Source organism: Astatotilapia calliptera, chromosome 12 (genome assembly GCF_964374335.1).
Source record: "Astatotilapia calliptera chromosome 12, fAstCal68.1, whole genome shotgun sequence".
Classification (NCBI taxonomy): Eukaryota; Metazoa; Chordata; class Actinopteri; order Cichliformes; family Cichlidae; genus Astatotilapia; species Astatotilapia calliptera.
This window is the reverse complement of record NC_137433.1, coordinates 32,546,826-32,573,026: the sequence shown is the minus strand read 5'-3', so window position 1 is coordinate 32,573,026 and position 26,201 is coordinate 32,546,826. Positions and strand designations below refer to the sequence as shown.

At 38.5% G+C, this 26,201-nt stretch overlaps 3 protein-coding genes and 1 long non-coding RNA gene across 4 annotated transcripts; 2 read left to right on the top strand and 2 right to left on the bottom strand.

Moving 5' to 3' along the window:
* Positions 1 to 4,384: 4,384 nt before the first annotated feature.
* Positions 4,385 to 6,244, top strand: LOC145432456 (uncharacterized). Its single transcript, XM_080309412.1, has 3 exons — positions 4,385 to 4,552; positions 4,641 to 4,795; positions 5,541 to 6,244. The coding sequence occupies exons 1-3, from the start codon at positions 4,519 to 4,521 to the stop codon at positions 6,003 to 6,005; spliced, it is 654 nt and encodes a 217-aa protein (XP_080165538.1). The 5' UTR covers positions 4,385 to 4,518; the 3' UTR covers positions 6,006 to 6,244.
* Positions 6,245 to 7,278: 1,034 nt separating this feature from the next.
* spring1 (SREBF pathway regulator in golgi 1) lies at positions 7,279 to 13,129 on the bottom strand. The gene is made up of 5 exons (XM_026188838.2): positions 12,464 to 13,129; positions 10,262 to 10,418; positions 10,013 to 10,164; positions 8,329 to 8,442; positions 7,279 to 7,809 (listed from the first exon to the last, which is right to left on the bottom strand). Exons 1-5 carry the CDS (start codon positions 12,557 to 12,559, stop codon positions 7,726 to 7,728), a joined length of 603 nt encoding a protein of 200 aa, XP_026044623.1. The 5' UTR covers positions 12,560 to 13,129; the 3' UTR covers positions 7,279 to 7,725.
* Positions 13,107 to 23,995, top strand: rnft2 (ring finger protein, transmembrane 2). Its single transcript, XM_026188835.2, has 10 exons — positions 13,107 to 13,245; positions 13,322 to 13,399; positions 14,244 to 14,755; positions 14,841 to 14,917; positions 15,552 to 15,652; positions 15,977 to 16,130; positions 20,565 to 20,714; positions 22,038 to 22,103; positions 22,209 to 22,310; positions 23,032 to 23,995. Exons 2-10 carry the CDS (start codon positions 13,353 to 13,355, stop codon positions 23,164 to 23,166), a joined length of 1,344 nt encoding a protein of 447 aa, XP_026044620.1. The 5' UTR covers positions 13,107 to 13,245; positions 13,322 to 13,352; the 3' UTR covers positions 23,167 to 23,995.
* Positions 23,996 to 24,040: 45 nt separating this feature from the next.
* Positions 24,041 to 26,196, bottom strand: LOC113034356 (uncharacterized). The gene is made up of 2 exons (XR_003274161.2): positions 25,428 to 26,196; positions 24,041 to 24,922 (listed from the first exon to the last, which is right to left on the bottom strand). It is a non-coding gene; the product is annotated as an uncharacterized LOC113034356 (long non-coding RNA).
* Positions 26,197 to 26,201: the final 5 nt, after the last annotated feature.

The window sequence follows — 26,201 nt, the reverse complement described above, 5'->3', positions numbered from 1 at the left end:
AGGGCTCAGATCAGTGATATTCCTGTTGTGGCTGTAACAGGAGCAATTACCTATTAAGCACATTTGTTGAAGATTTTCTTAAGTTCAACCCAAATCAACATTGAACAGGCTATTGGGCAAAAATCCTGACTGTTTACCTGCAGGAATTTGGTGTTTAAATGCTCATCGCTGAGTTTAAATTCCAAAGATGAAACCAAAGCATAGCTTGTGCGTATTTGAATAAACAATAATATTTATTAAACTGATTGTTGTCCAAAGGTGACATTTAAAAGACAAAGTGGAGGTCCCAGAATGGATCCTTAAGAAATAAAAGAAGGCTGATCTGTAGATCTCCAAGCAAAAGGGTTAAAAAAAAAAAGAAAGCGAGAGAGAGTCTGTTGCAGGTTTGCTCTGATCATTTTTGTTAATCACTGACTGAACTATACACCTACTTTACTGTTTTTGTAAGAAAAGTTGAAGAAAATGCGACAAAAGAAACATAACAATTTTGCTTAAGACAGCTTTTGAGCTTCTTCTACACCTCTTCTTTAAGGTTTTTCTTTTTCTCTGTAAGAGATTTTATTAAGCAACACCAGCAGCAACATAGCCGCAAACACAGCACCATGCTTTTCTGCGAAAGCAGGCTAAGTCTATTCTTGTCTGACAGGTTGGCGTCTGCGTGACGTCTTAAAGCTTCAGTCATAAAGGGAAATTTGTGGTTGGAAGTTACATAAAACCATGATGGGCAGGTAATATCGGAAAAACATAAGAGACAAATACGATTTTCTTTTTACTTGACATATACTGGATGCAGTTAATGTCCTTAATAAGACATAAATTAAAAAAAAATTTTTATCAAACCTATTTACACAATATTTCCCTACCTTTCTGACTTGTGTCCCCTTTAAACAGAAGTGGGTACTAATGAGTCTTTGTCAAAGTTTTAATATATTATTTTAATTAAATGGGATTTTCTTTTTCCTGTGTTAACTTTCAAATGGTTTATTGTTGAGCGTTATCCATGTTATCCAACTTCTGTTTAAAAACCTGGCCTATATAATGCAAGCCACATCGCATGCAGATGGAATGTTTTTCATGCTCTGATATATTTTGAGGATTTTAGTTATCTGAGGTCTATCTGACCATGGTCACACCTCTTATGAAATCATATGATCCAATAATATGTCATAATGTGAGTGATGTTAAAAAAAAATTTGTCATGGAATTCCTTTGTATGAGGTGAATGTGGGTGTACCTAAAATGTAATTTAAGCCGGCCTACCAAAGCAAAGTTGCATGTTGCTGTTTTGTATGGTTTATCACGGACCACTGAGGATAAGAGTTAGTACTGCTACTATGGGTTCTAAACTCAATAGATCTCTCCTGCACTATGGTAAATATATATTTTTATTATTATTTAACAAACACAAATTTGACATGGTTAGGCCATTTGATCAACAAATACAACTGATACTACATAGTTTCATCATTACATCAGGAAGCCTCATATACTACTCGTTTAATCTGGTTGCATTATTTTGGTAATTTTACAATTTCTTGTTTAAGAGAACATTGTCCAATTCCATTTGTTTTTGTTTTTCTTCAGCAATCCTCTTGATCTTCCTGGAAGTTCAGTGGAGTCCTGTGTTTTCTGCTCCGATTTGTCCATCTAATAACTCCTGTGATCATTTGAAGAGAACCAATGACCTTGCCAAGTTATTCGAATTCGAAGCAACTGAGCTACTGAATTTATCTGTAAGTACCATCTAGTTAATCTGCTGTCATATACTCTTTGCATGATTGCTGTAACTATACAGAGGACATTCTGTAGACTTTACCTAACTGCTGCAAAATTGATCCAAATCTTATATGTCATATTTAATCTCAATCATCTTCCAGAGTTTAGTCTTGATTTTTCACCTCATGTCTGTCCTCAGAGAAAGCCTGTTTAAAATGGTTTTAAACTCTAGAGTTTACTTCATGTAATATTTAAAACGCGTCTGTCGAAAATGTTTAAAATGCTCACTGATGTATAGTGGATGTTTGCATGAACAGATGTAGTCAGTAAGAGCTTAAGTAGCCAATACATAACGGTACTCTCAAAGGCCCCTCAGTGTAAATGCCTAGTGTCTTACTTGTGTGCTTTTAATCTAAACTACTAGTGCAAGAACCTGCTGGGGTTGCAACTTATGGAAGTATATAAATATAAATCTTAAATTAGTAATGCTGAATGACATGAATCCGTCATGTCTCTTTGAATCTGCTGTTTGTGAGCACAAAAATAGACAAGTTGACGACGTACACGGCACATTATTTTTTCCAAAGTGTATTTAGTTACATTTATTCACTCATGACTGTTCTTATTACTTGTATGAACGTGTCACAAAGCATCAAGTGGTTCTGTTCTTATTTGAATAGAGAATAAGAATTTTACAAGTTTTATGGTGAATTCTACCTGGTTTTTTTTTACCTACAGATAAAAAAATATGGAAAAAGGAATGAGACAATACGACCTGAAGTTCCTGACACCCAGATATCTGGTGAAAGCACTTGTGAGAAGCTGCAGAACATCTATATCAAGAATGAGCTTTTTAAGTTACACGTTTTACAAGCCAAAGAATATCACCAACAACTTTTGAGGTACCCAGTTGAAATTTTTAATAAAACAGAGCGCGTTGAAAAAACACTAGAAAATTTAAACATTATGATAAAGACTATGCTCGGACCATTCGATTTCACTCCCCCAACCCCACCCCGAGAGTTAACCGATCACCACAAACAAAAAATTTATGTATGGAGTGTTGCGGTCAGACTGACGGAATGGTCCAAACAAGTGCTGACGGTAGTTAATCAGACACTCTGTCACTAATAAGACTGAGAAAATATCTCTGTTATCTGGGATCCACCACCTCTCTGCTATTCCTGTCACGGTTAAGGTTTCCTTTTTAACCCTTGATGATGTTTTGACAGGGAATTCAAAGTTGTGCATTTCAGAATGGTCTCTTTGGCCATATATTAATTATTTACTGGTACCTTGTTTTTATTTATCTATTTCTTTGAATGTGAATATGATGTAGCTTAAATTTGCAAAATTATTTATATTTGAGAATATTTATTTATTTTGTTATGGTTAATATAATACCAGTCGCAGTGTTAACAATATCTTAAAATGTTTTATTATTTAATTGTTCCAGTGTTTCAGAAAGGTTCATTCATTAATTTGTCATTTATTTATAACTTAATATTATTCGAGTGTGCATATGTGCTGTGCTGGTGTGTGTGTATTTATTATCACATCCTGTTTAAGGTACAGTGATGAGTAAAACCAGTGTGCTCTTAAAACAGAGGAACTAGTCAAATTGTGTAAACTTTTTCTGCAATAATCAACCTTCTACTGAAATTGTGGGTTGTGTATGTGTACCCAGAGATTATGTAATACCAACAGAAAATTGTTTATGTGAATTGATGCCTTCAACTGAAATATGATGTTTCTGTATGTTTCTGAAATGCATACTGTATGTGGAGAGTATTACATAACTTGCAAGTTTTAGTTTTGTTTTGTTTTTCTGTTTGAAGCTTAATTTTCTGTAACCTATTTATTTATTTATTTTCCAGCCAGTTCTTTTTTAACTTATTTAGTGTTTTTATTATATATTTATCTCTTGAAAATGGCAACTGCTTTGTATACAAGAGGCAGGTGTCTGCGGTTTATATAAAGTGCAGCAATGACCTCACCTCTGTAAAGTCTTTAACTAAACCTTACGACCTACATTAAATTCAGATTCATCAGCTTGTTGTTTTGTTTTGTTTGAACTTACGCTGGGAAAGAGTCGTTTGTGTTTTGTAAATACAAAAATTTTACTTTTAATCCAACTTCAGCGTTTTGAATTGAGCTGCATTTCAAATTCTTCTCCCTCTGATTTGCTTGTGAGATCAACCAACAGGGTTGAGTTAAAATTTTAGTCAGGACATGAAACTAGTCAAAACTGTTGGGCTGTGGTTAGCTGCATCTACGCAGTACTGCATGACTCATTTATAGAATATTTCATAGAGTACATATGTCATCACAGAATTCTTGCTAAACTACTTACGTAAGCTAAAGAAAGCTCATTTAAAAACTAAGAAATAATCATGCATTTCACACTTACACAAACTACAATTTCACTTATGTTATGTAGCTCATATAAGATAAATAGCAGCCAGTTTTTAAAATATACCCTTGCTATCTACAACCTAGTTTCTTAGTCTCCTTTTTAAAATTTTTGCAGAGAAACTAACCCATTTATCTTTTAATATCAGTTTTTCTTTTCTTTTTTTTTTCTTTTTTTTAGTTTTCAACTCTATAATCTAACTGTTCTAGAGTCTAGAGAATACTTATCATCATCATCAGTAATTTCCTTTGGTGGAAGAGGTGGTGACCTGCCAGAAGAAACTGAATTGATTGGTTCAGTGGTTGACTTTCTTCATCAGAGGATATGGTTAAGTAAGCGATAGGGCAAAATTATATTTCACACACCTACTGCCCTTGTCACAGTAAACTATGAGGAGAATTACAATGGGAGAATATAGAGCAGGTACAGTATACCATGCAACAATGTGAAGTAGTTTGTATGAGAAAGTACACCAAACTTAAAATGTTGTGATTGTACACTTGGTTTACAGGTTTTCTGAAACTGGCTTGTATCTGGATGGCGATTCTGATGCACGGCTTGGATGCACAACTTGCACCAAAGAAACATGCTGCAGGTGCATCGTGCAGTCCCAAACACCTGACAGCCCTGACCGAAAGCTTGGTCAATGAAAGCTTGAGATGCTTTGTAAGTAACTTTAAAACTATTCATTTTCTCACCAGTGCAACCCAGAGAAGTGGTTTTGTGACGCTATTTGCAATCTGCCAGCGTGCTTGGATGACGCAATAGCTGTGGGGAGGTAGTCTGAATTTTTCTATCACTTAAATTTCGCAAAAACAGTGCAGCTCCCAAAGCTCTGCTGAGTAGTGCTGTGTCACAGCCTTCATTTCTAGAGTGTGTTACTCCAGATTAAGACACTTTTAGTGCCAGTACCATAGCAATTCTGTAGTCATTCTTTGAAACAGTTTCAGTTAAATTGCACTTTGTTGCTATTAAGATGTCTGCTTTTTTTTTTTTTTTTAACAGAATTACATCTCAGGTGTAGATTAAACAAGTTTTATCTATGAAAGCGCATCAGCCAGAAAACTAACTAACTAAACTAACTGGGTATTTTTTTCTGGTTCTTACAAAATAAACAAGACATGTCCTTGTAGGGGATTGGAGGAATATTTTTGTGAGGACAGAAAAAGTTGTTATTTCTATTGCCTGAATAATCTCAGGAGACACAGATTTTTTGTGTATATAATGGGTTTAAAAACACATCGTTTGATTAAATCTAGTGTTAAGTTTCTTCTTTTGCTGTGGTATAGATTCATGCTGAGATGCTTTGCATGACCTTTCAGAGGCAGTTTAAGAGATTAGCTGCGTATTCATGGGATGAGCAACACACGTCTTCAAAATCTCCTCGCCTCACTCTTGTCTTTTCTTTTAGGATGAAGCCAATGGAAAACACCTTGGTATTTGGTTACCTGGCTTCCCTGAGCTCCACGTCCAGAAGAGCTTTCCTCCTAATTGGACAAAAGTTCATTGCAGCTTGCGCTTCATGTATGAAGGTCTAAATGACATCTTGGAGGACCAGAAAAACAACCTGAATCCTCAAAACGTTTCACTTCACAAGAAGCTAGAGGAAACCATTGCCAGGATTAAAATGCTTGCAAATTGTATAAACATCATCTTTAAAAGTACATGTCCCTCAAAGCCATCACCACCTAAAATGCCTAAACAAGTATTTGAGAGGAAACAGTGGAGTCATACCCTGCTAAAGGCAGCCGGGGATTACCTGGTATGGCTGGAGCAAATGTTTGTTTCATATGTTAAAGGAACAAAAATGGGGAAAGGTAAAGTAACAAAGACCCAGCCTCATAAGTACCTGGAGGGGAGTGGATACCTGCTCTGATTATGAACAAGTTTAGCTGAGTTTGTGGTGAAAATGCGGTTATAGTTTGTGGCAGCTTTTCTTTAGCCCCCCCCCCCCCCCCCACCCCCGTCCAAGACTTTTAAATGCTACTTTTTCATGCATTCAGTATGCTGTTATGCATTAAGGATCTTTACAGTGTCTCTCTCTATAATATATCTGATATTTCAGTACAAACAACAACCGACATGGTTAAAACAGCCAAAGAGGGGTTTTTTTTTTTATAAAATTTATGAAGGGTGTACTTTGATATTTTGGAAAATTGAGCTGTTCTTATTATTTTAAATGAGAAAGTACATGCAAATGTCTAATCGACAACATAAGTAAGGCACAACTGGGGAAGCAATTATCCAAGCTTAAACCTGACAGACAAAAAAAAGGTGAAAATCGCTGCTTTTGTCTGCTATCACCCAAATCCACCAATCGGCACCTCTTAACAAATGTAAACCCCAGTACTGCTGCGCTAACAGCTGGATCTTTTTCTAGCTGGCTGCTATTTGACGCTTCACATTTGATATCACAGGTGTGAATGATAACAACCATCTCAACAAATTCTAATAAAGCAAATATCTCCGTTTACCAAAACGTCATGTTGCTACCATAAAAGCGTTATCGGAAATGTCTTTGTTCCAAACCTGATAGCTCAAAGCAATCAACATGTTCCCTTGTGGCAGTAATTAATCAACTTGCCAACCAGGAAAATGAGAAATGGCTCTAATACATCTCCTAATTATGACAGTTTGTTTTCCTCAGCCTTCACATTGATTAATTGTTTTGCTCTGACCAACTATCCCATGTGTGGGGGCTACATTGCCTGAGGTAGAAAGAAACAGATAGCAATAACTTACAGAGAGCTATTAGTTTGGACTCCACATAAAAAACAATCAAGTTATATTAAATGTTTCTATATTTTCAAGAACTTTTAATCAAATTTTGATTTTTTTTTTTACTGTTATTTATACTGAAATTCCTTGCATTATCTTTCTTTTCTGTGGAACTTATATTTATTCACCATAACTATTAATTTTTAAAAAATAAATAAATAAAAAAACAGCTGTTATTTCAAAATGATGTCTTGTTTGATTTTCTTCCTGGTGCTTTAGACCCACAAGCTTAATAAAATTTGAATGCATGACATTGCTATCTACCACTGTTATTTCAGTTAAATAAAACCTGCTAGAGTTAAACTGCCATTTAAACCACACTACTACAAAATCTACATGTCACCATTCAGAGAGAAAAAAGCAGAAACTCATTCAGTTTCACAGTCCCTTTTATTAAATAAGCATTTCATCTGCATGCACTATACACAGAGGTTAGGACACATTCTTTGCCATTTTAAAATGTTCAGAACAAAACAGAAAGGTTTGTTTGATTTCATGACATGACTTTATGACTTGTTTGAAGCAAGTGTTGATGGATGAGCTGCCTGCTAAATAGACCTGATGATCATCACGGATGAACGGATAAAGCGTATTATGCACTTATGAAGTGTAAATAATTTTAAAAAAGAAGAAAAAAAAAAGCATACAGCGTTTTGTCCTTTTTGAGGTTGGTCTTGCATTCCTTCATCTCTTTGCCACAATATTGCAAAATTGTCCAAGCATTTCATATGCACCATCTCTTCAACAAACACCCTTATTTGTCAATTGCTATTCCATTGCTCTTCGATTACTAAACACCAGAAGCAAGTCAAATAGGCTCATACAGGCAGAAGTTCTGGAGGACTCTCACCATAGCAGTACTTTGCTTGAGGGTTTCGGTACGTGTTTTCATGTTGAACGCTCTGGAGAAGGGGAAAAATAGAAATGAGACAAACTAAAAAGTTTTTTCACAAAGCACTTATATTGCTCTTCTCAATACTTTCACAGTACTGAAAATATTCAAAGCTTGTGCAGATTCAGTGATTTACAATGAGATTAGCCGAGAATCAGTTTTGTTTCTGTTTTTTATTTATTTTTATTTTGGGGAGTTTTTCAAATTTCTAAATGAACCAACTGTCTCAGGAAATTCATGAGAAAATCATTATGTGTCATAGTGATGCATCAAGTTCAAATAAAAGCGTATCTTTTGTCAACAACTGTCTGAAAAATATACAGATAAATGTATGAGCAAAATATCGACTTTGAATGTCAAGAGATAAGGGTAAGTGTTGCTGCATATCCGCCAGACTACTAATTTCACTATTCCTTTGTTTCCAAATGATTACAGTTATTGTTATTATGATTTGTATGGGTCAACACTTTAAAACTGGTTTGGAAAATCTAACAATTCATGTTTGTTTCTTCTGTTGAACTTAACATACTTGTGAAGATGTCCTACACTTGGCCAGACACAACTCAAAATGATCCTCGACAGCAGTGAAAAGATTCTGGAAACCTTCAGCTGCACGATTCAGGAAGCGCTCAAGAAGAAGTTGCTAAACAAAAATAGAAAGAAAAGAAATTGAACATGTACAAAAACATGTATAGATTTATAATCACTTAGATTTATTATCTGTTCCCATTGCATGCACTGCTTTGCTTAAAATGCAAACTCAATATGCAATTTTAAATGATATCTTTGGTTTCAAATAGGGCTGCTCGATTATGGCAAAAATGATAATCACGATTATTTTCACTGAAATTGAGATCACGATTATTTGACGATATTTATTTAACCCTTTAAGACCTACTATAGAACCAAGTCCGCCAGAGCTTATATTATTTTTTTACATGTTGTAGTGCCATTTATGGGAGCATTTCAAGTTGCTATACAACTGTTATAGCCCATATTTTAATAATATGTATGCATTAAGTCCATAGTAACTACATTAATTGCAAAAAAGTGCAATAAACTACAAAAAAAAATTGAAAATCGTTTTTGTTTGTTTTTTTACATATATTTCTACTTGGAGAAATTTAAGAGGTTTATCCCTCAAAACTTTAAATACAAAAAAGTTGCAAAAAATAGTTTACAACAACAGGAAACTTATTTTGAGTGTGTTCATAGTTTTATTTTGGAGATACACCAATTTTTATATACTGCAGGAAAAACAAAAAAACAATCCTATGATGCAAATTTGCAAAGAAAACAGCAGGTGCATCAAAATAAACTATTTCCAGCTGTGCAATTCGAGTTCTAAGCATCCCAGAAACTATTCAGAAAAGTCAAACATGACCAGTATAGGCCTTTAAGGCCTACAAGTAAAAAAAACTACATTTCCGCGAAAATGACGTCACTATCGGTTTCGGCCAGGAAATGGCGGACATGTGATAGTTCGCGCTGACGCCTGTTTCACTGTGGGAAGTGTTACGAACAGCTGATCGGATCAGCGAAGCGTGTTTCTGGAATATTATGTTTTTGTTCCTGCAAGCGCTTTTTATGCAATTTTTGCAAAGCTTTATGTGGAAGGAAACCGTGACCGAGGACAAGCTGATGGTATGAGATGTAAGTACAACTCCTCCGGTTTCATATGCAAAACAAATTATTGCGCTAGCTTACATGGTCCAGGTTCTACAGGGATTTAAAAATAGTTACACAAAACGGAGCGTGCTGCTCTGACGGCTTTAAAGGGTTAACAATGACTTTAAAAAATAATATAAAATAGTGTGCAACACCACTGAAGTTTTTTTTTTTTTTACGTCTCTTTTCAACCAACGGCAGTCACTCTCCAAATAACTTCTGCTTAGCTTTCCGAGCTTCCCTCGGGTCCTCTTAATCAGCGGTCTCCAACCTTTTTTGCACCACGGACCGGTTTATGCCCGACAATATTTTCACGGACCGGCCTTTAAGGTGTCGCGGATAAACGAGGGAGGGGCTAATAATCGGCTCAGTCATTTTTAATGATCGTTGAAAGCCCAGATCGTAATCGTGATTAAAATTCGATTAATTGAGCAGCCCTAGTTTCAAATGTGTGCATGCAAAGGTGCACAGCATGTGGGCAGATATGCCTTTTCCGATGAAAGTTAAACGCGATGATCCTGAAGGCCCTTGATGTGACAGATTACCTTATCGGGCTGGAGACAGCATGACACGCAATACTCATAGATGCTACAGCATCCATTGGCCAGGCAACTTTTACATATGTACTGTCTGGTGCTGGGAGCATTGACGTTACAGCAGCCATTAACGAGCAAGTCTTTTCTCTCACAGACATATCCTGTAAAACATTAATGCAGATTATGATAAGCACTGGTTACAGGCTACATCCGATGTGTTATCACTGTATGGTGGTGAGTAATAGATTTATTACTCACCAAGTTCGTCTGTAAGCAGTGTCTTGCCCTGGATGGAATTTCTACACTGAGTGATCTGTCGGCTGCTGTTCCCCAGGTTAAAGCGGACTTTCCAGGGGATGCGATGATCTGAATCTCTAACTTCTAAGAGTGTTCGGTCTCGTATGGTCCGCTCCTCCTGAAAAATGCACACATACAAGAAACGGGTCATGGAAAGCTAATGAAGAGCAACATAAATTTCAGAATATGGTTGCGCATATAACCCTATTCTAAATTCACTATATTATTATTCTGACAGATAATATCTGTCAATAACAGTAATGTTTCGAGAAACTATAGCCACTGTTTCAACAATGTAGAAGACAAGTAGAGTAAGAAGGCCATAGTGATCGATGTAGCAATACCCAGCAGTAGCAATACCAAGCAATAGCAACATCAGGATGAAGAAACACGAGAAGCTTGAGAAATACCAAGGGCTGAGAGAAGAGCCAGAGAAGATGTACAAGGAGAGGGGAACAGTGGTCACTTTGATGATCTGAACACTCTGGGCAGTGAAAAAGCAGATTCCAGGAATGAAAACCGACATCTTTGTCCAGAAAAGTGCAGTTCAAGGAAAAGCAAAGATCCTGCGCAGCATCACCGTAACCAAACTGAATAGGCACATGAGTCCGCACATGAGCACAGCATTGGAAATAACGGGTACGTTGACCAGTAGCTGGGTCAAAGCACCAGCTACTGGTGCAGCAGTAATCCGAGACTCTAGACATTAAGGTGTCATTCAGACTGAGTGAGTGTGTGGCTGAATGGTTAGAAAGAAAGTAAAGGTGATCTGGACTGAAGAGGTGGAGCTGCCAGGAGGCAGAACGGTCAGCTCAATGGTAGTCATCAGATAATAATAATAATAATAATAATAATAATAATAATGAGAGGGCCACAGGTGCCACTGATGAGTTCTCCACCCAAAGGCCATCACCCTGAGGCTCTATGAGCAACAGAGAGAGGAATAAAGAGGATTAATGAGTGTCAGAGCCACAATCCAGGAAGAAACGTGGAGCCTCCGTTAATGCATCAGACAGAGAGCCCCCAAGTTAAGCTGCTCTATGAGGTCTTCAGCTGGCTGAAGGCAGCTGGTGATGAGGAACAAGAGGAGCTATCATACAAGACCAAGCCCCTACATGGGGTGTACCATCAACAGATGGAGGAAGTGGCTGGCATCAAGAAATCCTACCAGTGGCTAGAGACTTAAAGGACAGCACAGAGGCAGCTCATGGCATCACAAGAATAGGCCCTAAGCACCAGATCCATAGAGGCAGGGGTCTACCACAGCTGACAGAAACCAAGCTGCAGACTGTGCAAAGGCTTCCTAGAACTATCCAGCACACTGCAGCAGAATCTAAGATGCAAGAAGGGACAACATACATTGAGAGGACCTATCAAGTGGCTGGGATAGTGTACGAGAATATCTATGCGCATATGTTTTAGAAGTCTACTATTACCTGCTGGCTGAAAACTGCAGGGCTAAGACCCTGTGGGACTTTCAGGATAGAGAAGAAGCTGATGGCCAGCCACACAGAAAGTGGTGGCTGACAAAAAGCAGGAGACTGCAAATGTCTCTATCCCATGGGACAACAACTTCAAAAAGAAAGCATGAGAAAACTGAGAAGCTGAAGGAACAACTGAAGCAGACGTGGAAGGAAAAGTCAAGTGGCCCCAGTGATACGAACTGTAAACCCCAAAATTGAATAGTGGCTCCAGCAGACTGCAGGCTGACCATCAGAGGCCTGTCCAGAAGAGTGCAGTCATAGGAACAGCTAAGATCAGAGCCCTCACATTCTCGGGCTGCTGGTAGAGGACCCAAGCTTGAGGAACACATACACACACAAAACAGAAAGCACAAACATTTTCATTTAGAAATCTGTCAAAAAAGTGGGCATAAATTATTGTTTAGATGCTGGTAAAAGTCTGTAATATTAGACCCAGCTACACTTTCAAAAAATAATGCCACAAATTGTGATTATTCAGAAGAATAGTTATTTGGACAAGGTAGAAGCTTGGATATACAGCTCCCTACTAATGCGTGTATGTTTGGTTTCCTACTTAGAATTGGCATGTAGTGTGTTTTTTTGTTTTTACAAAGCAAAGAAAAAAGAAAGTGACTAGATCTTTTTTTCCTCTTGCATGTTTTTTTCTGTAATCGACTTATCTCAGTGTGAGTTTCTGTACCTGTTTGAGTGTGCTGGTCAGAAAGTAGATGAGGGAGAGTCCAAAGACAACTCCCAGCACCCAGCGCTTTCTCAGTAGCCGCCGTAGCACCATCATAGCATGGCTTGCTTTGGGGAAATGCAAGTGACAGCCCAACACATCAAACCTCCACGGATAGCAGTTCTCTGGCTGTCTTCAATTTTCAGGAATATGAAAAGGCTAACTGTAAATAATGTAAAGCTAGCTCAGTTGGTGGTAAAAATGCAAATATAGGACATAGACGGAAAATAGCTAACTCTAGCTAACCCATGTTTTAACTCTTAAACTCACAATAGCAACCTTTAAATATAATGTTTTGAAACTACCGAATTACGCGCTGGACATGCAAGCTAAGTGTTTCACTGTAAATGCCAGCTTTGTTAGCCTGCTAGCTAGCGCCGTCTGCTCTCGGTGTTGCTAGATAAATAATGAGGAGCGATAACCAATAAGCTATGACGCTGTTTAATAACGCTTCTTCGTCTCCTCTGTAGATAATAATTCGATCATGTCCAAAATTATGTCTAGTAAGAAGAAACGGTGGGATTTTTTTTCAGCAAAATCTGACATCCAGCATCAGCAAAACAAATCCCCAGCACGGATGTAGTGTGGTCGGAAAGAAGGTGCTGATTGGTAGATGGCGGTCTTAGTGACGCCACACCGGAAGTTTCCCGAGCGGATCGTCTGGGCAGCAGCAGCAGCTGTCTAGCTAACCATTTACAACAACCATGACAAGAGCTGTAGTCCAGTACACCGCATTAATTCAGGTAAAGTGGTTTATATTTCTGGTCACTTCTGTGAATCACATACTGGTGATGATACTGTGGATTTGTGCGTTTACAGGACTGGACCATGTGGTGATGATCGGTATGCCATGCAGAGGAGACACAGCAGCAACACGGATGGCATGCCCTCTGAAAGGTGGGGAAAGGAGGTGCTGCACAAATGCACAGATGCTTTTGTCACCCCTTCTGCCTGCACCGCCTGTATGCTTTCTTGGTAGTTTTGGCAAGGCCACATATTTGCAATTGTAGGTTATATGTGCTTTCCAACATTGTTGCAACACTTTGAGTTTGGCCTTCCTCCATTTGTTGCCTTATAACTCTTAATTACTCTCAGCACAAAACAAAAGGAGTTATAGACCAGCATCATTTCATTTTGCCAGAATAAAAAATTGGAGCTCCAATCGCGTTTAGTTCAATAATTCAGTGAGCAACATAATGGCAGCGGAAATGAATGGCGCTCAGGCCGGCCTTTAGAGACATACTAAAGACCTCGGTCATACAGGAGGAACTCAGAATAAAGCTTTTACTCCTCTGCAATGAATGAATCAGTTGAAGTTGTTTGGGCATCTGACATCTGGACCACCTGAATGCCTCCTGGGTGAGGTGTTTGGGGCATCCCCTACTGTGAGGAGGCCTTGGGGAAGACCCAGGGTACGCTCAAGAGATTATGTCTCTGAGCTGGCTTGGGAATGTCTCAGTGTCCCCAGCAGAAGAGCTAGAGGACGTGGCTCTGAAGAGGGAGCTTTAGGCTTCTTCATTTCATTCATTTAACCCCTGTTTAAGAAAAACTGCAACTGAAAGCCAAACTCATCAAGTTTTATCATCAGTCTCAATTTAATATCTGTGACTTGGAGTAAAAGAAAAACGCATCTTTGTCCCCAGAGGTTTTCTGATAATTGAAGAACACACTACACAGATTAAGATGCTGATGATTATTCAAAGACTGCATACTATACTACGTGCAATTTTTCTCCATTTAGGAGCCGAAGCCAAACTCTGGGATCGGAAAGCAGCCTGGATGAGGGTGGTGTGTTTGACTGCCTGAAGCCTGAATCACCCGCTTCTCCCCAGCAGATCTTCTCCGGCCTTGTTGGTGTCCCCTCCAGCTCTGTCTCCTCTGCCCAATTCCAGGCAGCCGGCTTAGTCTTGGGCTCTCCCCCTGAAGTTTTTATCCAGATGACAGCATCATCCAGAGAGGAAGGGGGGCCCCATCGCACAGAGGGTGGACCTTTTCTCCCTCGGCCACCTCAGCACCATCATCACCATCACCACTTCCACCATCAGCCCCTTCAGCATAGGACCTCGTCCCTGCTCCAGCAGGCTACCACAGCAGCTGGCTCAGAAAGGCACAGCTCCAGGGAGGAGGCCCAGGAAGACCAGTCCACCCCAGCCCCAGCTTTGTCTGAGTTGAAAGCAGTGGTCACCTGGCTACAGAGAGGCTTCCCCTTCATCCTTATTTTGTTGGCTAAAGTCTGCTTTCAGCATAAACTAGGTATTTCAGCTTGTGGAGGACTAATGTGGCTAAGATTGTTTAACGGTACCTCTCATGCACTGATGATATTGCACCTCTCTCGCAGGAATTGCTGTATGCGTGGGGATGGCCAGCACGTTTGCCTATGCCAATTCCACTTTAAGGCACCAAGTATCATTACGGGTAAATGGTAGAACAAAATCCAAGAAGTATAGCTATTTTATTCTTAGATCAGATTCACGCTAACGTTTTCCAAGCACGTTTTAGCACAGCAATTATTACTGAAAGATGTAATTATGTTCCTTATTTCTCTTTATTATACTTAATAAAACTGTTAAATGATATTAAATTAGTAATTATTATTATTAAATAATATTTTTAGTGATGTTAAAACAGAATGCACTGATCCATTTTTTGACGATATTGTGTGTTAAATGTAACGTAGTGCCGTTTCAATAACAATTGGACTACAACAGAGCTGTATTGTAAAAATAAATAAATAAGTGTAATCATTTTTTGGTAGACAGAAGATTTTGTAGGTGGATTAATTCATCATCGTCGTTGGTCTTGATGAGCATAAGAAAAATATACGCGCTGAATAAGTCTTATTCTAAACATCATAAATCAATTTGGTGTATAATCACTGAAATACCTTTTAAAATTGACTTTTTATGTGAGAGATGTCTATGTATACATGCTCTTTCACATTCAAACAAACTCATAACACACCAAGCATTCTGTTAGTTTGCAGCAGCACATTTAGAAGAAATGTATGGTGCATGTTGCTTGAAATCCCTCTATGTGTCTCTGTTACCAGGAGGAACGTTCTGTATTTGTTGCTCTATGGATCATCATGTTCCTTGGAGGGAACATCGTGTATATCTACTACACATTTAGTCATGAAGAGCTGCACAACAGGTAGTGTTCCAGCAAAGATTTTTCTAGTAGTTCTGTGTTTCTTTGCCTGCCATTTTATTTTATTTTTTCTACATATACATTTAGGTTTTTCCCCATTCATTTTTATGTTGTGCGTTTTATTTTTACTTCCATTTCCTTCAGGCAGTGTTCCCGTTCTTGTCTGATCTTGTCCTGTGAGTATTTTTGTTTGTTTTGTTGTTTTGTTTCCACAGAGTTTCTGACATGTTCTGACATCTTTTCTTGCTGTTGTTTGTCATTAGACGAAGTGTAAGCAACACCATCCTTGACAATAAGTCGTTGATTCATTTTGTTTTTCTCTTCTAGCCTCATATTTGCCAAGCCCATCCTCAACAGCTTTGATTTCTTTGATCTGATCTGGGCAGTGGGCATCACAGATTTTGTACTCAAGTACGTCACCATCATCCTGAAATGCTTTGTCCTCTTTCTGCCTAAGATTCTCCTGGCATTCAAATCCAGGGTAAGAAATCCAGATTCATTCATTTTCTAGAGCTTTTTACAGAAAATGCACGTTTTTCATGTTAAAAAAAGATACAGAGACCAAGACAACATTTTGATTTCAGTGAAAGTGTAAATTAAGAAATAAGTATCCATTAATTCAGCGGTCCCTAACCTTTTTTGTGCCACAGACTGGTTTAATGTCAGACAATGTTTTCACGTACCGGCCTTTAAGGTGTCGAGGATGATACGACCAAGACAAAAAACTGTGGCATTTTGTAAAAATAATAATAAATGCAAATTCACTGTGTAATTGTGTAACTTTATTAGCAGCGTCCTCCTGAAATGCGCCAACGACATTGAGAGTAACATCAACTCTCGCGGCCCGGTACCAAACGACTCATGGACCGGTACCAGTCTGTGGCCCGGGGGTTGGGGACCACTGCTTTAATTTTCTTCCACTTAGATCGATGTCCAATAGAAACGTCCAGATTTTGCGCATTTTTGAAAAACCTCATTTAGAATGTGGCCAGAAGGTATAATAGTCAGATAGCTAAATCATCTCAACCAGGTCCTTCCACTGTGACTGGGCAGCGGCTTTAATCTGAAACTCTGTGCTCATTACTCTGTCATCAGGTCTGGTCAGAGTGATGTAAGAGTGTTGTAGATTTCTTCATCAGATAGTGATGCAGTGAACAGATATAACAGATAAAAATGAATTCTTCTTTGCCTTGATTTTCACTGTAAAGCAATCATTTTGTCTGTGTTAAAATCAAGCGTACTCCTTTCCTTGACAGCAGTCCTCTTTTGCTCCTCCCTAAAAGTTCAACTTTACTCATTATTTAGCTCATTTAAGACCAAGATGATGGAAAAAGAGTATTTCGTTAACAAGCAGTAATAGACATAAAAGATTTCGGTAGGTAAACTTGTGGAAGGCAATTTAATGGTTGCAAGGTCTCAGGGGATTTCTCACAGTGTCCCCTTTTGGCGGTCAGTTGTTTGTTGGCTTTATGTTCTCAGTCTCTCTCCCCATGGCTACCACGCTGGCTTTGCAAGCACATTCAGCCCGGTCGTCTTGTTGCCTTCATCTGCAGGCCTCCTGCAGTGGAGGCTGCAGGCAGGGAGCGACTGCCAGGTGACTTTGCAGGAAGGGTCATAAACTCACAACCAGATGACTTGTGTCTTTGACCACGTTCACGTTTGCTTTTCATGCGATTTCTAATTAAAACCCAAGCAAATCCTGTATTTGGAAAAAAAGGGAATCAAATGCAAATGTTAAAGTTCATGAAAAATCATAAAATATCAAATAATTGAGATTATAATTATTGGCCATACAACTGATTAATTTTGATTAGGCTTTTACCAAAACTGAGCATCTTTACTTTCCAGATCATGTCATTCTTTTCTTCTTCGATTATCACACTGCAAATTATTATTATTAAGATTTAGAACAACTTGATCAAAAACCTTTCTTTCTCTTTAACTCATTAATGAAATACCAGGTTGTATATGTTGTAAGATTGTATAGCAAACTTGAAAGACATCTAAGCCAAGTTTCTGTCAAAAGGCAGTATTCATGCTTGTTCACAACATGTCAAGTTACAGGGTGCTCACTCTTAAAGTTGTTAAGCTCGGTTCATGAGGTGAAAAAAGAAAATTTGCTAAACTATGATGAAATACTCCACTGAGTGAACAAAGTGCTAAAGGGTCACAGTGTGAAGCTGTTTTGTATTCATTAGGTTTTAAACGGTACTCCTTAGGTGAGCCTTGTGAGTGCGGGTGTCTGCTTGTGTGGTTTTTTTCTGTCCTGAGGCGACAAAGTATGACTGCAAATGCGCACGCACACACACACACACACACACACACACACTTTGATTTCCATACAGGTGCAGCTTGTATTCCCGTTGTGTGCTTGTGCGTTAAATGGGAGGTAGAGGAGGGGGGAGTTATAAAGTATTAGGATTAAATTTTCCACTGATAAACAAACCTAGAGGCCTATCAGAACCACACCAGCCAGCAACTGAGCTCATTTGCCCTCGAGGGGATTGCAGAGGTGAGGTCATCCCTCCCTGGAGCTGGACCATTACCTGTATCCTCCGCTCACAAACACACAAATATACACACACGGATTGAAGCTTCACAGTTGTGATGGGACACGTAAAATATTTTGGTAATCCCCAATTATATCATCAATTCTTAGCTTTTTTCTCATTGAAGCCAGACAGTGCTGTCTGTTCTGAACCCCATGAAGTCATATAATCTGCCTTTTGGATTCATTACTGTGTCCAGCTGTGGATACACTAATGATTCCACATAATCACTGCAGTCAGCACAAGTTTGCACAAGCAATAGCGGGCATGCGATCAGAAGTTCCATGACGGTTATGTTTTAAAGGCATAGACTCATAAAACTGCTTTTGCTTGAATCTTATTTAATGGGTAATTACTAAACATGTATTTTCAGTGTTATCAAGTTGTCTCTAATTTCAGTCGTGCTAATATGGAGTTAAATATATTTTAAATACATAAGATATACCTAATAAATCCCAAGAGTAGAGAAATTACTATAAAATAAATGCATATCGCAGGTATGCATATCAAAGACCTTTCACAGAGTCTTTGGATTTTTTTTTACTCTATTTCTTAAGAACATGACTTTCAGCTACTGTAGATCATTTTTAGGGCATTTACTTCTTCTTTTGCCCTTCATTTTTCCTCATTTCTTTTAAGGACACACACTTTTAAAAAACAAAACAAGAAAAGTGTTCAACTGAAAATGGTCGAGTACAAAGACTGGACCGCACGACAAAGCTGCCAATGCCCAAAGAAAACCTTTAAAAGACCTTCAGAAAACTTTTGCTGAAGACCACTTTTTTTTTTAAAAACTGAGAAGAAAGGCTGGTTCCTTGGAAGAACAATATAAAGAAGTGAGCATTTGCGCAAGACCTTTGCACAGAAATGCAGCTCTGTTAAGAAAAAATAATAAAAATAAAATAAAAATAATAAACTAAAGAAGGTAAAGAATGCACAAAAATTATTTTAAATGTTTGTTCTGCCTACGCCAGATAGATTTCCTTTTTAGACTTTTGGTAGCTGTGGAAAAAATGACTCAAACAGGAGCGTCCAGTAAGTTCTATTAACTAAATCTCATTGTTAAAGTTTTTTAGTTTGAACAGTCATACAAAGTCAAATTGTATTACATGTAAGGCAGTATAGAACAAAGTAATTTCATGTTTCGGGTGAATTGAATAACTGTGTGGCTAATTTTAGTGATAAGATTTGTCCAGCTTGCAGTTTCTGTGTAACTGTCACTGCAATTGTTCTTCTTGTGTAACTTTCTTACCACCTCCATACACTCGTATTTTATATATAGCTAAATTTGAGTGACGCTATTATTACTGTTATTTTATTCATATTGTGATAATATTAGTGCATCCTTTTTTGTTTTGAGGTCCAAAATAACATTGGATATTGCAACAGCCCTAAAAGAATGACCCACAATGTGCCAGTCAAAGGAAGTAAGAATAAGCTATGACAGAACCGACTACACATTTTGTTTGTCAATCCTTTCTGAGTAATGTAGATTCCAGTCTTATAGATAAAAATGTACAGTAATGGCTAAGCTAAGGACTACTCAAGCAGTATCTGCTACTCACACTGGCTGGCTCATCTCCAAACTTTAAATTTGACAGTTTTTACGTGGGCGTGATGGGCACTGTGGGATGCCAGACTGAGGGGACAATAAGGAAGATGAATTAGTAGCTAGTAGAGGTCTACTTCCCCTGCCTACCCAGCTGCTTGTGCCTCTTTACCCACAGTCATCAATCTTTGTCAGCTATCATCCAGGAAGTCATTATGCAAGCCAGGGCAATCGGGGAATCAAGTTTGCCTTCGTTTTGTTCGCCCCCGCTTTTAACCGTCCCCAATTCACTTAACACACTTTGTGGCAGTGGGGACAGAAGTACATTTCTACTCTGTGATTACGGAAGGGAGGCCCTTTAAAGATAGCTAGCGAGCCCCCATAGGGCTGAGCTTAATGTGGGCACTGGGTAGCAGGTGGAAAGAGCCGCTGCCAGTTTCCCTTGCAGTGTGAGGAAATTGCTTGTACTGCTGTGAAACTGCTGAGATCTGGACAGCGGCCACATTTGGGCTGGAGGCATGCTGTTTTAAGCTTTTAATACCACACTGCTCTCAACTAGATAGAAGAGTGCCCTGAAGCTACTGAGTCCTTTTTGCTTTTTTGGACAGCTAGTGAGTGGATCAGACAAAGAATACATATTGTCTCCACTGGGTATATATATTTTTTCCTTATATTTGAAACTTGTGTTATGTGTCTTTTTTGTTTCTTTTTCAAAAGTGCTGCCATTCAGTTTACATGGCCACATATAGTCACTGACACTGAATAATTGAAGTCTCAGCTATTGATGTAGTTTTTAATATTGTGTGTGTTTGTGCAGGGTAAGTTCTACCTGCTGATCGAGGAGCTGAGCCAGCTGTTTCGAGCCCTCGTTCCCATCCAGTTGTGGTACAAGTACATCATGGGAGAAGACCCCTCAAACAGTTACTTCCTGGGAGCTACACTCATCATCATCTACAGCCTCTGCAAGGTTTCAGCACCTGAGGGCAAAATTGCTTTTGTCCTTTTTTTTTTAGGTTTTGCATGGAAGGTTTCCACTAAAGACTTACTTTTAGACTTCTGGTAGAATTTTAGTGGTGCTCCTTTGCAAACAAATCATCAAAATTCAGTCATTATTTTCAGTCATGTATTGGTATGAGGGGGAGAGAATCCAGATGAGGGGTCATTTAAAATTATCAGACTTTTCCTCAACCATTCTTTTCTCCCCAATAATTGTAAGTCATTAGTACCATTTAGTCTGCTGTTCCCAGTATGGACAGGTAATGCCTCTGCAAATTTCTGTAAAACTGGTGGAAAAAAAAAAAAAAAACCCAGCATTGTCACATTTGACAATGATGATGTTTTTAAGCAACATTAGTTTCAGAGTAAGAATGCACCTCAGCTCATGGACCCGTGACAGGGGAAGAAAGAAGGCAGAAAACTTAGTCAATGGTCACAGGAAGGTCAGCCTTTAAAAAGACTTCAAAACTCAGAAAATAGACTTTCTTGGGCAATGACTCACTAAAAGTTGGACACGACATTCTGTGGGAGAACAGAAATAGTGAAAATTAATGGAACATGAATGAGCAAGTCTATGGATGATGCAAAGATTATTTACACTCTGAGACTATTCATTCTACAATGTGTGGTTACAATTATTGACCTGCTTTCTTTAAATATAACAGTGAATCAGATGTTGTAGTTCTTAAATATGGGGGTGTTCGACTGAGTTACGTGGGTAATCTCCTGGATGTGCGTACTCCATGTACAAGTTGCAGCACACAGGTGTTTTCCAGAATCAGGCAAAGCAAGGCTTGCTTTAGTATAACAGCATGCTGATATGAATGCTTCTTTGAGTCATTGTCGTCATAACGGTGTTGAATGACTGGGCAACAGTTGAATGAACTTCAAAGAAACGAGCTTACACCAGAAGGCTGTAGGTGAAGGAAGTTATCAAAGGTCTAGTTTGTGTGTAACTGAAACAATTTGGACTTTTGATCAATTTGTAATGGCTTTATTTCATATAAAGACAGTGAGATAAGAATTAAGTTAGTGAGGTGTGCCCCTAAAAGAAATCCATTTTTGTTGTTTTAAAGTTGAAATGAACAGTTATGTAAAATAGATTTTTGTTTCTTTGTTTTCATTTCAAAGCAGCGGTGTGCCCAAATATGGACTTGTGAATCTGTTTGCATGTCTGTAAACTAAGTCCTTTCTAATTTTGGATGAAATGGGGAATCCTGACGGATGCTGTAATTCCATATTTTTTTTATTTTTTAAATAATTGTGCTTTGTCTTGATCTTGATGGATTTGCAGTCCTTTGACATCTGCGGACGTATATCTGCAATACACAAGGCCTTGGTCATGCTCTGCAGCTCCCAGGTCAGTTGTGGGTTTTGTTTTTTGTTTTTTTAAGAATTTATAAAAAATCTAAATGACTATCCAGAAGATTTCACTCCTTTGTGTGTTTGTGCATATGTCATCCAGAGTTATGGAGTGAGAGCTGGCAGTCAGCAGTGCAGCGAGGCAGGTGATGTCTGTGCTATTTGTCAGGCTGATTTTAGAGACCCCATTGCACTTCTCTGTCAGGTAAGGGTTCATTAACTGGTAACAAAATGGTAAAAAAAAAAAAAAATCTAAATTTTGCAAATTATTTGGCTCATTTAAAGTCAAAATTGTTGTCACTGAATGTCACTATATACTGACTGTTATTTGGGTGTGGTTAAAAGTTAATATGACCTACTTTTGCTGCTCTGTTATCATCTGTAAATAACAATTATGTTATAGACTTCTATAAAAGATGGACATAGTTTCTGGGTCTGAAACCAAACCTGCATTCTTTCTAATGGCCAGCAGAGGGTGGCTCTGTGGTCACAAACAGCTTTTAGATTCCTTGATCCTCTAATAAGGGCTCAGTCACTAGGTTCAGTGACTGATGTTAATTTTTGAAATTACAGCCCCCTTTATCCAAAAGAGCAATAATGCAGGACAAGCCTAACATGTGATTATTGCTTTTGTTGTTTCCATGGTTATGTCACATGGTTTCACAGTCAGATGTTCCCTGCAGTTGTGACATCTGGTTTCGGAAGTGCTTATATGGAGGGTCAAGTATGCTCAATGTTTCACAACGAGGCTTCATTAACCCGTGATGATTTCATGGTGACTATGTCCATTTTTTTTAGATGCAGTTTTCACAAGAGTAGCTTGAGCGACAAATTTACTTATTTATTGGTATTTTTAGCAAGATATCCTAGCTATGTATGTGTCACACTTCTGCCATCAAATAAATGAAGATTTTGTTATTTTGCAGCACGTGTTCTGCGAGGAATGCCTGTGTTTGTGGTTCGATCGTGAGAGAACGTGTCCACTGTGTCGGTCTACTGTCATTGAGACCCTGAGATGCTGGAAGGATGGCACCACCTCAGCTCACTTCCAAATTTACTAAGTTCTAATAATATAGCATGAGCATCCAGAGATATGTGATTGTACTCTGAAGCCAGGTAAACAGTGATGTTTCTGTAAATGTCTTATATAAATCAGGCAAGGAATAATTGGGGTAATACATGATATATTGGGGACATTAAATTTATAGGCATTTGAGAAGGCCATAATCGAATATATTTAAAAACAATCATCTCCTATAAAGCTGGTGATTGAGGCCACATGTTTAAAGAAATGATCAATGTGGTAAAGGAACATAAACTTGAGCTCAATTTCAATGGTTTGCTACTGTTGTAATCTATGGGTAACTTTTTATTTGACTTTTTTTAATATAAAAGTTTGTTTTAAGTGCGGTTATAATGTAAAACGTGACTGAATATACACTCTGAGTTGTCTTTACAATTTCATCACATGTATTGATTTAGTTCTACAAATGACTTTATTTGAAAATGAAATGTCTCAGAATGATTCTTAATGGAAAATCAGTTTGTACTCTTTAGGTAGAAGATGTTGTGGTTGGTAAAACATAAGCATATATAGATACTGAATAAGGAACAAGGTGGTGTGTGCCGTTTAAGTAGCCTGACCATAAACGGTGCATTGTAAAAGTGTTGATATGTAGTACATACATTGTCACTGACATCAGAGGCACATATCTGATAATCGTCCACACTGTAAATTGTCTTCCATTGTTATTCCTCATTTATGTTGTTACTGTGTATTTTATTTAGAATAATTTTCCTCGGGCTGCTTAATAGACTCTAGGACTATATGGAAAATGCGCAGTGAAGCACTGAGATCATTGGTTTTGAAATAAAGCACTTAAGCTCAAATATCAGGTGTATTTCTTGTCTAAATGCAATGACACAAAGAACATATCTCAGTAAACGTTTTTTTATTATCAGGACTGCTAAAAATTCATATGAAATGTTTTAAAAGTATAAAGACCATACACTTTATAAAAGACCGTTTCAGGAATTTTACCCACATTACATTAAATATACTAGGGGGGAAAAAGCTTTTTTCTTTTTTGCAGAAATCACAGACAGCATAACAGCATAGCTTCCTAGGAGTTTTCTTTATAATAACAAGCCACATAACACTCCCCCCAACAGATTAAAAAAAAAGCAGAGTAATGTGTAAACATCATCTAAACACTGTAGAAAACACCTGTAAAAACCACTCTCATTATTTACATGCTTACACTTATAGCTTATGTTTAAAAAAAAGAAAAGGTACAGTGCATTATGAAGCTTGGAAACATTTCAGTGCATTATTAAGGATTGCTGCACTAATTGTAGCCTAGATACAGAAGGTCTAATGAGTTTAACCCCAGTTTTCACTGATGCACTCGCATTGTGGGAGGTGAAAATTTTAAAGGCGTACTATTAGTAAGCTTTTCCCTCCACTCTACCAGGGGAAGATTACATCACCGGCTTGTAGATGGGATGACAGAATTGGAGAGTCACGTAGGGGTAGATATAGCCGCTGACTGACTGCAGGGCTGCTGGTGTCGTCTCAGCTCGGTATAGTGCATCCATATCCGACCTGAGTTAGTCTTCATGCCACATGCAGAATAGTCAGAAACGCAGTTCCGTTCCTGAAACACAAATTTAACCCGCTTCCTCGTTTGTCGCTTTTCCACCCGCTGTGCACACTTCTTCCTGCACCGCGTCCTCCGACTCTCCTCCATCCTTTGCTTTAAGTGCAAATGATGAGAGCCCGTTGCTTTCCCTCATGCATAATCTTAAAGGCACCGTCTATGATGAGATAGAGATACACGCACTTTATTGAGACGCATTATAAGAAACGTGAAACCTGCAGTAGAGCTATAATTTCTATTTAGCACCGTCTGAAAATGAAATGTAGAGAATGGCATCAGTTCTATCCTAATATTTATTTCATCTCGTTTTCTGTAGAAGTGCGACTCTTAATAATTACCTAATACTTAAAACATTTTTATCGCCAAATTTATTTATCCAGTTTTTATGGTACCTTGATGAAAGTTGTTGTGCAAATATTGAGAGGTTAAATGTATTTTTATATCTTAAAATTGATTATTTCATTTGGGAAAGGCCAAGAAAAGTTGATGGAAGTAGTAAAGAAAATGTTTTCTTGGCCTGCGTCAAAAAAAGCATTTTTGTATTTATTTAGTGTGTGTGTGTGTTTCAATTTGACAAATATGCCTAAATGAATTTTCATCCAAATCTGAGATAGGCTTAGTGGTTTCGCGCTCGAACAGGTGACGTGACTCTGTTTACTCACCTGTTGCTGGTGAGGCAGCCTCGCGCCCTACAGGTGTCGCCTCGCGACGAACAGCACGAGCACGGTGAAGTGCAGCGCAACGCACAGGAAGCCCTCCTTCAGGTGACCCCGTCCGCTTACCACCACCGTCCCTCTGTCCCCGCAGCTGTAGCCGACGTCCGCCCGCTCGGTCGCCCAGCTTTTCTCCAGCTTATCCCCGATCCTTCGTAGGCGCGACGCGAGCAGTTGAGCCACGGAGCACGGCGAGGGTCGACGGGAGCTGCAGGTTGAGTCACCTGGAAGCAGCAGAGGATGGTCTATCGGCAGCCAGCACATCTCGTCTTCGCGGCAAAACGCACGGTCTACTCAGTTTAAGTCTTGAGGATACAGGACCCTCCTTCTCTTTTTCTCAGCAAACCTTTACAGTGTTTGCGTCCCCCCTTTCTCCCCCACCTCTCTCACTACTGTATTATTCATTACAGTGTCACATGGTGTGGGGTTTACATCATCTTTTCCCAAAAGAGCGATGCAATGATTAACTCTTGGATCGCTCCTGTTTGGTTTTATCTTGGGGAGTTTTCTGCATTAGCACGCTTAAATTCTTTTAAAGTTCTAATAAAAATTGCACTTTTTCTAAAATGTGATCATCCTGTACACATAACTATGTAATACGAAATAATAAATTTTGTATAAAAACAAATTGCCAAAACATTGCCCACAAATACAATATATCTCCCCCTGCAATCGACGCGTCTATAATAAAAATGCGGAATTAAAAGTTTGGCGGAACTTTTG